The following is an 11142-nucleotide window of genomic DNA, read 5'->3' as shown; positions in this document are numbered from 1 at the left end:
TTTATCTCAGGACTCAATCTGGGTCATTGATTCAAAATTTATTAAAAACAGATGATCAGGACACCAACCACCAAACAGTACTTTTAAGAACCAGATCTACAATGTCAGTTTACATAATCTCCTAATAAATTTCTCTTTAAAATGACCTCTTAGCATCCTACAAGTTCTTCATAATTTCCTACTGTGGGACCTTTCAGGAAATGGCACATATGGATTGACCTGTAGGCTTCATTCCGTTAACTAATATATTGAGCCCAGGCTATGTAATACTGATATCAGAGGTCCATGGCAGCTTAGGTTCAGAGGGAGTAGGTTGAATGTCATATACTCTGATTTAGTCAATGGCAGGAAAACATACACTGCAGTGGAAAATTCTATTAGGCTTAGTATAAACGGATATTTTCCCCCGCCTTTCCCAAGCTTCAGAAGCCCATGTTTGAAATTCCCATGCATTCCAATAGGCTAATTTACACCAGGGCGTTTCCTTGAGGCATGTTTTTGAGCGTTATAGATAACGCTGCTTGCAACGTTTTAAAAATTAAAACGCAGGGTTAACCCGGGAAAACATAGGTAAACACGTCCTTTGACTTCAATAAGGTATTTTTCTTGTGTTTTACAGCGTTTAAAAGTGTTTTACAGCGTTTAAAAGTGTTTTACAGCGTTTAAAAGTTAGTGCAATGTAAACGTGGGAAAACGCAGCATAGACGTTTACCAGTGGCAAGCTTTAAAACACTAGTAAAAGTGCATATAAATGTGTTTTTAAAAACGTCCTAGGTGTAGACCCAGCCTTATAGGTAAGTAAAGTAGCAAAAGCAGTGTTTTAATTTTACTTTTATTGGTCAACACCTTTTCTGAAGTGTGTGCTGTAGAGAGCAAGTTTAAGCATCTACATTGATGATCCACAAGAAAACATTGCTATTATGAGGATATTTGACTTCTTTAAAAGTAAAATATGTAACAATTTAGTAATCTCAGGAGAAAATCTAGCATGTATAATGCATGTATGCAGCCCACAAATGTCATTTAAACAACTGGGCAGAGACAACTATTTCCTATGGTAAAGGAAGAAGCAGGGCGCAATACATTTGACCTTCCTAAAAAGATTAAAAGGTTGACAGCAATGTACAGAGGAACAAACTGTATCAGAAACAGCTTTCAGATATGGTGCAGTTTATATGCTGTCATTTTATTAAAAAAGAAAAAAAACACTGCAGTAATTAGTTTTTTTTTCAAAAACAGATGGTAAGGAACAATGACTAAGTAAGAGTAATCATCATTAAAACATTATTTGCAGTAAAAACACAGCTTCTGTTGTTGATGTCTTTTTTTTTATTATTGTCTAGCTTTATTAAAACAAGTTCAGTCTCCATAGTTGGACATTCCCACACCACTACTCGTTCAATCTACAAATATTCCCTCTTATTACACATTGTTTTATAATTACCATATCGCATAAAAATACTAAAACTCCTGCATATAATCTATATCTCTTCGCAATTGTACTGTAAATTCCGAATGAGAAAACAAGCAACAATCAAGAAGGCGCAGTATAAGCATGTCACGTGACACGTCACATCCGGAATTGTAATGCTATATCCCAGCGTCCTTTGCTGGCGTCTTCCTCTTTCCGGAAACCAAGATGTCTAAGAGAGGTGGGTGCCGTTTGTGGTACTTTTAAATCTGATGCCATCTTCTATCAGCGGCGGTTGCTGCTTGTTGGTTTTTGTTAATTTTAGTTGTCCACATCTCACTCGGTGTCCTGGTACCGTTATTGTCAAGATTGTGGGGCGGATAGTATAAAAGCGTTGTATCCGACGATTCCCTGTACAGAAAAGCAATACGGGGCCATGTTCCTTCATTCTCTTATGTACTGATTCTGTAGTATAAGGTTGGAAGATGAGCGCTTCGCGTACATTTGTTGTGTTTAGCTAGTGAAGGGTGCAGGATAATGTGTAGTTTTGAGCCATGGTAAGTGGATTTATAACTCTGCAGTGTCTGTGTTGTACATCTAAAAAAGTTTCATTTTTTTATTTATTTTTTAAAAAGTGGAGTAGAAGTCACATTTTGTAAAATGTGCTGTCAGACCCTTTTTTATTCAGAAAGTGCGTTCAAATTACTTCTGCCTGCCAAACTAAAGCTGGGTATACTTAGGTTTTTGTCGCTTTGGACTTAGTGACTGTGTTCTGTCCCAAATAAATAAATGTGGTACCCCCATCATATAGTATTATAATGATTTCCTCCACTCCCATGGCATTTTGCTAAAAAGCATTTAGTGATCACTGTACACACACACACACAAGATCAGTCCAAGATGATCATTATTTGTCTTAGGCAACTATTTAGTGTGTTCAGTTTTTCTCAACCAAGGATCCTTCAGAGGTTGGGGTTCTTTAGGCATTGTACCTCTCAGGTCAGTTTGTACACCAATGTTCTTTTTGGCTTTATGTAAGGGTTACATACTGGCCAGCAATGTAATACCTATTCCTATTAATCAACACAATAATGTGAAGTGACCTGTGATTATAGTAAATATAGCTGTGGTTCTCTGAATACCTGAAAGTTTATTTTTTGTCCCCAAGGGTTTCCCTGTGTTATGAAGGTGGAGAAATACTGCTTTAGTGTAATAGCGTGTAAATATATTGTGTGCGTTTGCAATATGAAAACATGCTCAGACCTAATTTTTGCTGTCCTTACTAATGCAGAGCTAATCAAATGACATATTTGACAATATTTATATATGCTCTTGTACTATACTATGTTTGGAACCCAGCCCTAAGAATACAAAATTGGAACCAGACAGGTCCCTTATTGCTGAAGGACAGATGATGTCCTTTCTGCAATAAAATACCCTTTCCAGCCTGATTGCAATATTTTTTTAAAATGTTCCTGTTCTTTCACTGGCACTGCTATCATCTTTTGCTCCGCTTCCTTTTTCCAGATCTTTGGCTATCTATTGGCTTGTGGTATCATGGATTAGGATAGCTGCTAGGTGAATCATCGGGATGAACATCAAAGTATTTCAGCTTTATTAGGTGATATATATGATCTTCTTTAAAAGTGTTTTCTACCACAGAATAAAAAAAAAAAAAAGCAATATATTGGTCTTTCCTTGGATAAAAGAGTAACATGGGCATCTGTGAGAGTGATGTTTAAAATCTAACATTGCCAAGGTGCCCCAGTTTGATTTGTTGGAGCTTTAACAATCCCAGAAGTAGGCAGAGGATAAATTCTTTTTCCTAATGATGGTGGCCCTGATAGTTTGTTGTTACTGGTACATCTTTGTTGTTACTGGTACATCCTTCTTTTTTTTTTTTTTAAGGATGCAATTGTCTTAATAAACCCATGTTAAGTAAACTAATTTTTTTTTTCAGGACGTGGAGGTTCTTCTGGTGCGAAGTTTCGCATCTCCCTCGGTCTTCCTGTGGGAGCTGTCATCAACTGTGCCGATAACACCGGTATGTTGAAATAGTGCCAGTACATCATAATTATTTTTGTTGCGGTTTACTTATGTATGCAAGTTCTGATGTTTAGAACTGTTACACCAGATCAAGTTAATAATTGCCGCGTACATGGTTATAAGCTGCCTGACAGTTTTATCTTCAAGCATGGTAGCTTTTATGGTGAAAGGTAGGGTCTCTTTTGCAATGGAAGCTTACCTGGTATAATACAAAGGTAAATGAAATTTTATTATTTTCAGTCTTAGTGCTCTCTCTTGGGGTCATCTCACATTTACTTTCCTGTCTAGACCACAAGTGAACTGTAACTAAATGGCAAGAAACTACTGACTTTAACTGACATAGCAGGCAATTATTGTTGTTCTGGCAATTATTGTTGTTCTGGCAAAACGTCTGACCGTTTTGATGTGGCCACACATGAAGTTTTAGGTATAGAAGGCAAGGATTTAAAGCGGAACTAAACCTTTTAAGACTTGACTATTAATTATGCAATACTTTTTAAAACATGGTGTTGCCAGGGTTTAGCCTGCCGAGTCCATCTCTGTTTTTCTGCACAATGCATTTTTGTTGGTCACAAGGAGATGCATGAACAGCGTGGTTGCCTTGCTGAAAGTTGCTATTGACTTGTAGGTGACCAGACTTTGACAGTGCTGGCCATGTCAACAAAACAGTCTGTTGCTGGTTGCAGCAAGGATTATCAATGCTGCTGTTTTGCTGTCTTTCCAAGCACAATCAAGGTGTACACTGGACATTTTAGTATGAGAAATATGAAGCAGGTACAGCAAAGATGACACAGGAGCTTCTTGTTCTCTTTACATTGCCGTTATCATAATGGCTCTGATGGGGTACCTTATGTGTAAGAAAAACATGTAGTCCCCTCACATCTACAGGGAGAAAAAAAAATTCCCAGTCAGGAATAATTAATATTTTCCTTTTTTGCTAGGTGCCAAGAATTTGTACATCATTTCAGTTAAAGGAATCAAAGGTCGTCTGAACAGATTGCCTGCAGCTGGTGTTGGTGACATGGTGATGGCCACAGTGAAAAAAGGAAAACCTGAACTCAGGAAAAAAGGTGAGTTATTTTCCGAAACGCCTTCATAATCTCAACCAACACAAGCAGAAAAGCCTTTTGGACCAAAACCAATTTTGTAAAAAAAAAAAATCCTTATACATTTAAAATTGATGAATTACACAAAACTAACATTTAAAGTTTAAAAAAAATTCAATTTGTTTTTCCAGTGCATCCTGCAGTTGTCATACGGCAGCGGAAATCGTACCGAAGAAAAGATGGTGTGTTTCTATATTTTGAAGATAATGCAGGGGTGATAGTGAACAATAAAGGTGAAATGAAAGGTATGTCATGTAGTATATATGTGCACACATGGGAATCGCTATAGTCTTTTACAAAATCTGTTCTGTATTCTGCCGGCTCAAACATAAAAGCCTTGATTTTTTTCTGGTGTTCTCTAAAGTTCGGGAGCATTTGGATATCCTGTCTTTAAAATTTTATTTTTCATTTTAAAACTAAAGTGAAAATAAAAAAAAATACACCTTTATTCCAGCAAATCCTTCAGTAGCGCTGGGCCTTCCCTCGATCCAGTCCCTTCGATCTTCTCTTTCAGGGTGTTGCACAAAAAACGTAAATACAATTTTTACTTTACATTTACGGGTTGTCTACCCTTTCATGTAAAGTAAAAAAAAGTTTGAGTTTAGGTCTACTTTAACTGCAAAGTTAAAGTTCCTGAGTTTTGAGTTAAGTTTACTTGACACTTTGATTTCTGTTACAAACATCTGTGACTTTATTGACTGCTCATTAAGCGTGGAGGAGCCCTGTGATAATTTTGACTTTCTAGATTTGCCTCTTTAACACCTTCTATCCATCACCTAGAATAGCCTTGCGGTTTAGAATATCTGACTTTACATATAGACATGCATGTTCTGGTCAGTGACTAAAACCCTGTTGAGACAAGCCGGTCAGGGTGCTAGCCAAACTAGCATCTGGTAAGGAGTACTGGCAAAGGCACTTCTAATGTTTTACAGAAAAGTTTGCTTTTAGAATTTTAAACATTACCTCCTAGGTAACCCTAATTGTGACTCGGGGTAGAAAAAAAATGCTGACTGCGGTAACCCCGAGTCACACTCTGGGTAGCCAAAACAGTGAAATACAATAGTAAATATAACCTTACCTGATCCGCCGGCGTCCTCCTTCACGATCCCTGTCCTTTTGCTTCCTTCAGGCAAGCGTCCTCTGGTGATGTTGGTGCGTGCAGACGTTCCGTTCGGGGTGTGGCGGGAATTTCAGTTCTGTTGGTAATGCATTCAATACAAAATAACTGTATTGAATGCAATACAGTGAATTTATTAGTAAAAGCAGTACATTGTCTTTCATGAAAATTTATTTTACAGTATATAATAGTATGTGTATAATATTTATATTTTTTTAATTCTTAAAAAATATATATTTTTATTTAATTTATTATTTTCACATGATTTTGTTTCAAACTTTATTATACGCCTACTAATTATATTATACTGTAAAATAAATTTCATGAAAAACAATGTACCGCTTTTAGACATATAAATCCGGACAGAAATGAACCGCCCAGGTTAACCAGCATCCCTCTATGGAGTTAGAGATCATGGCAATTATTATTCTGGGAATGGAGTTTAGAGTTGCTTTAGGAGTATAGCTGTTTTTTACTTTACAATAGTGTTTGAGCTCTAGCTTGCCTTGTTTTTTAGTCATTTTAGAACTGAAAACGTTAAAATTATACTGAGAATTATGGAGACTCTTTTACTGATTTTATTCAGATTAGTTTTGAAGAATTAAACCTCCAAGAAGCTGTGTCAATAGTCAGGTGGATGACAGATTAGGTATTGTCTGTGGAATCAAAACTACATTTTTCAAAGTACTGTTTGGGTACAATGACCATTTTTATGTTGCCTATAATTTAGCTAACCTTCACTTTTAGGTTGACTAATTGGGGTGGCCAGTACAGTTCTTACTTGTTCTAAATCTTAGTGGACATTACTGGAGCCATTCGCAGATTTTAGCAACAAAGAAGTATTTTCAGGGGGGAGAGCGCAGCCATGACTGTCCATACTTTTATGTTAAAGAAACTTGTATTTGGAACAGGGCATGGCAATCTAAGGAATTTGACAAGTGTATTACTGCAATAGCATTTTGGATTTTCAAATTCATAAAACTGTTTCCATGATGCCTTTTTTCCAACACCTGGTCAGGAATTTTAGTAAGGTGTTTCTCCATCCACATAGACCTCTCTGTACATCCTTATTTTTTAAAGTTAGTGTTTAGTTGCTAGACTTATACTTCAATAATGTTTAACATTTCCACCAAGTAAAACGTTTAATAACTTGTAAATTAAATATGGTGCTTTTTAGGGACTGATAATTACATTGAATTTGTATAGTGACTACCAGCATTGCGAACAACAGTAAATTTGTGGCTTCCTAATGTAATTGTTTTAAAGCATGTTAGAATTTCCCTACAGGCTTTTAAATTCAGGTTTTTAATGGTTTGCAAAAAATAACCTCTTCTAAAAAGCACTTGTTTTGCCTGTTTAGTGGCACTTTAAGTTGTCGAGGAAGAGGAGATAAATTCACTTTCTTTGGGTGAGGAGATAGCTACATGTGCTATACTACTTCAATCAGTGGTGGGACATTCTACTGACTAAGTACTGGTAATCTGTAGATACCAAATATGTCTATGCTGGAAGCAGTCTAAAGCTGTAAGTAAGGCTGGGTCTACATGAACGGTTTTAAAAACGCATAAAAACATTCCTACCACATTTATGTGTTTTTATGCACTTTTACAAGCATTTAAAGCTTAACTTTAAAACGCTTAAAAACTTTTATAAACTTTTATAAGTTTTACTTTTAACCCTTTCAGGGAATGAGTACAGGGGTACATAAAACCCCTTACTCATTCCCTGAAAGGGTTTTAAATATGTGTATAAAAAAATTGGTTGAGACTTTAATGGTAAATTATTTTATTTAAATGTTTGTGTAGCTAAAGCATCAATAGGATTTCCCTTTCCTCAGCTAATTAGGGAGCAGAGCAATCAGTGGAGCTCTGCTATGCTGACAGCTCTGCTTCCCTGATTGCTCCTGCATCCCTAGAGGAGCTGTGACATGGTCTGTATCTGTAACACATACTGCAATACATTCATAAACATAACTTGAGATTAGCCATCTCACAATAATTATTATAGTATTATTCGGGCCAGTGTGAATGGTACAAGACAGTGTACAACCGACCATAGCATCACAATATTGTTATTCTGTTATTTATGCCAGTATAGATGGCACTAGACAGTGTATAACTAACCATAACATAGAACATATAAAGAATATACATAGGAAAAATCCCAATTGTACAGTCTCCACAAAGAAACGCAGGCATGAGACCATGCAAACCCCTGTGTTTCGCCCAACTAGGGATTAGTATAACGCAAGCAAATCACGGTTTTATGATAATCCAGCGATATCTCAGGGAGAGTTTAATGCCTTCATTCACTACAGCCTCTCCTTGTAAGTGACAGAGTGCTGTCCACTGACAAGGAGAGTCTGAGGCTGCAGCCTTCCCCTCCTCTCTCTCCTCATCTAGCAGTGAACTCCATGTGCTCTTTGCATTGAATAATGTCTTGTGCCATTTACACTGGTCCGAATAACGCTATAATCAATATTGTGATTGTAAGTTATGTTTGAATGTATTGTATTCTGAGCATTTATCGTTGCTACAATACTTGGTTGTGAAAAAAACCCTGTGTCTGGACTAATTTCTTATACTATTCCTGTTGCCTGTTTTGCACAATTCCAGGAGAAAAAAAAAGAAAGGGGGCCATGTTGTGTCTGATGTCCCCAGTTTAGCTGCATTAAACTAATTCATTAAGCTATATGAACCTCTTATTTTTTGATGTTATCATTCTTTGATAATTTTGGATTTAATAGAATCTACTACATTATTTTAACATTTTGTTTGTACTTTATTTATAGGTTCAGCTATAACAGGTCCTGTGGCAAAAGAATGTGCTGATCTGTGGCCTAGGATCGCCTCCAATGCAGGAAGCATTGCCTGAACAAGCTTCTGTAAAATAAAATGCTTACAACAAAGCTGCCTTTGTTTTATTTATTGAAAGAGAGATGTATGCACCATACCTGTAAAATTACTTTGGGTTAAGTGGTAATTCTAAAATTAAAGTTTGTATTATGATGGACTAGCAAATGTTTGCCTGTTTTAGAGTAGGCATGCTTAGGGGTTTTTTCATTGCAGCCACACAGCAGTAGAATGTAAAAGATTTTTTAAAAGATTACAAAACAATGACAATTGACAAGAAAATTATAAAAAAATACAAGGTTCAGGTCTAGAAAATACAATAGTAAATATGTCAGGGTTTCATACATATGAGGGTTCACATATAGAGTAGTAGTAACAAAGCAATAACTTCCTCTTTGTAAAGTAAGTTTTAGGAAGTCAATAGTAAAACAACATATATCGTGACAAAAAGCTTCTTACATACATTATCACAGCTTTTATTACAGCTTCATGTGTATTGCAAACCTGAGAAGGGGGGAAATTAAAAAATATATAGGAAAAGCAGACAATCTTTAACTGGATAGAGGTGAGGGTTGGTTTTTTGTTTTCCTATTAAAATACCAGGTCCTTTCCTAGTGCGAATATTGATCATGTGGCTGCTGATCCCATACACATTAAACAATAAGTATATGAAAACATTTTATTAGCAACATATTCCTTTTTTTTTTTAAAAATACGCAGGACAAAACACTAAAGTGCATGTTTCAATGCTTGATTTCTGTATACAACTTTGGCTGAGCATAAAGGTTACAACGATCAGTAAAATATAGCCACCTATAACCAAGAGTTTAATACCAATCTTGTAAATTCCAATGCCTTTTGCAGATTAAGTCTGCTGCTGTAGGGGTGTAAAATAAATTGTCAGAGGAGATTGATTGTCAAGGGAAATTTGGTCTTACATTTTAGTCATATTTACTAAATTGAGTGGTAAATATGAGATAGTACTATCTGATATTGATACTTTAGTACTCTGCAGCATTAGTTCCAATGTGTAGGGGAAAGCTTTAATTGCTCCACCTCTGTGCACCAATTATGTATCGTTCGTGTGGCACATGAGGACAGTTGACTGAGGTGAGGAGCATACAGTTCAGAAAATCGGGGGAAAAAAATTTGTTTTATTGGCCCAAAAAAAAATTTAACATCTGCTTGAAAATGTTTCAATACAAGGAGCGGAAGTAGGAATTGGCAGCATTTCCAATAAATAGAGCAGCTTAGGGAGAAGAGTTATCTTTATTAACCTGGGCGGTTCATTTCTGAACAGAGTTGTATGTCTCAAAGCGGTACATTGTTTTTCATGAAAATTTATTTTACAGTATAATAATGTCTGAAACACAAATTCATGTCAAAATAATAAAAAATATATATTTAAATAATTATACACATACTATTCCAGCGGTCGCCAACTGGTGGTCCGCGAGAAAATTTTGGCAGTCTGCGGCTCTGGTCAGCGCACCCCTGAGTGGTAACAGGAGAAGGACCCCGCTGGAGGGATGCACTGACCAGAGCCGTGGACCACGTACCCCGAGCAGTTCCCAGACTCAGAAGTGGGTGGGCTGTGTCCCTGCACACAACCCACCCACTCCCATTGCAGGCTCAGATCCGCGATGAAAGAGTGGGCGGGGTATGTCATAATGATGTCACTCTGGGGGAGGTTTCTCCCAGTTTGAGTGACACCCGGCTCCCTACGCAAGGGCAGTCGGGAGCCGGTGACTTTAGTGAGCCGCGGACCTGAAAAGGTTGGCGACTGCTGTACTATTATACTGTAAAATAAATTTTAATGAAAGGCAATGTACTGCTTTAAGACATATAAATCCACTGTATTGCATTCCATAGTTATTTTGTGTTGTATTGTAATACAGTAGTAATTCCTGCCACACCCCCCAACCCAATGTCCACATGCACCAATATCACCGGGTAACTCATCAGATGCAGAGGATGCGAGAGGACAGGAGTTGTGAAGGACACCAACGGACCAGGTAAGGCTCTATCATTATTTTAGCTACCCCCGAGTGTGACTCGGGGTTATCGCTTTCAGCATCTTTTTTTTTTTTTTTTTTACCCGAGTCACAGTAAGGCTATACTCCCAAAAAAAGGAACGAGTAAAGATTTCCACTTAAGTAACAGATTTCTTGTATCTCTAAACATCTTTAGGTATTTACTCTTCTATTGTGTTTGGAATGTGGGGAGAAAAATTCCTAGGTATTTTATGCAATCTGTTTTCATAAAGTAAGGAAATTTTGCCTGAAAGTTCTCATAAAGGGGTAGATTCAACGGCAAGGCTTGTTTTTGTGGGAATACCTTTATATCCCGACACTGGGGGTTCATAGTAGAAATGAGGTGTCATCCACATATAAGGCTATGGTGAATTTTGCCCCTTTTACTTTTATTACAGAGATGTCCGGGTATTTTCTTATATGCTGAGCTAAAGGCTCTCTACACAGATCAAAAAGTAGGATTGATAAAGGGCATTCCTTTCGAGTACTGTTTTTGATATTGACATAGCATGTGGGAACTTAACTTCAGCTGTGGGTGCCAAATATAGCGCTCTGATTGCTTGTAAGAAAGGCCCTC

The 11142-nt window shown here is 37.0% G+C and overlaps 1 protein-coding gene across 1 annotated transcript; it reads left to right on the top strand.

Annotated features, from left to right (window-relative positions):
- Positions 1 to 1578: 1578 nt before the first annotated feature.
- Positions 1579 to 8588, top strand: LOC140345035 (large ribosomal subunit protein uL14). The gene is made up of 5 exons (XM_072432205.1): positions 1579 to 1652; positions 3372 to 3455; positions 4399 to 4527; positions 4695 to 4808; positions 8472 to 8588. Exons 1-5 carry the CDS (start codon positions 1640 to 1642, stop codon positions 8552 to 8554), a joined length of 423 nt encoding a protein of 140 aa, XP_072288306.1. The 5' UTR covers positions 1579 to 1639; the 3' UTR covers positions 8555 to 8588.
- The last annotated feature ends 2554 nt before the right edge of the window (positions 8589 to 11142 follow it).

The sequence above is a fragment of the Pyxicephalus adspersus genome, unplaced genomic scaffold (genome assembly GCF_032062135.1).
Source record: "Pyxicephalus adspersus unplaced genomic scaffold, UCB_Pads_2.0 Sca400, whole genome shotgun sequence".
In the NCBI taxonomy this organism is placed as follows: domain Eukaryota; kingdom Metazoa; phylum Chordata; class Amphibia; order Anura; family Pyxicephalidae; genus Pyxicephalus; species Pyxicephalus adspersus.
This window is presented reverse-complemented; position numbering and strand designations above follow the sequence as displayed.

Excerpts from the sequence above, each read along its gene's own strand:
- LOC140345035 (XM_072432205.1), top strand. Across the intron at positions 3,456-4,398 it reads CAACTGTGCCGATAACACCG|GTGCCAAGAATTTGTACATC; the intron begins GTATGTTGAAAT and ends CTTTTTTGCTAG. Across the intron at positions 4,809-8,471 it reads CAATAAAGGTGAAATGAAAG|GTTCAGCTATAACAGGTCCT; the intron begins GTATGTCATGTA and ends CTTTATTTATAG.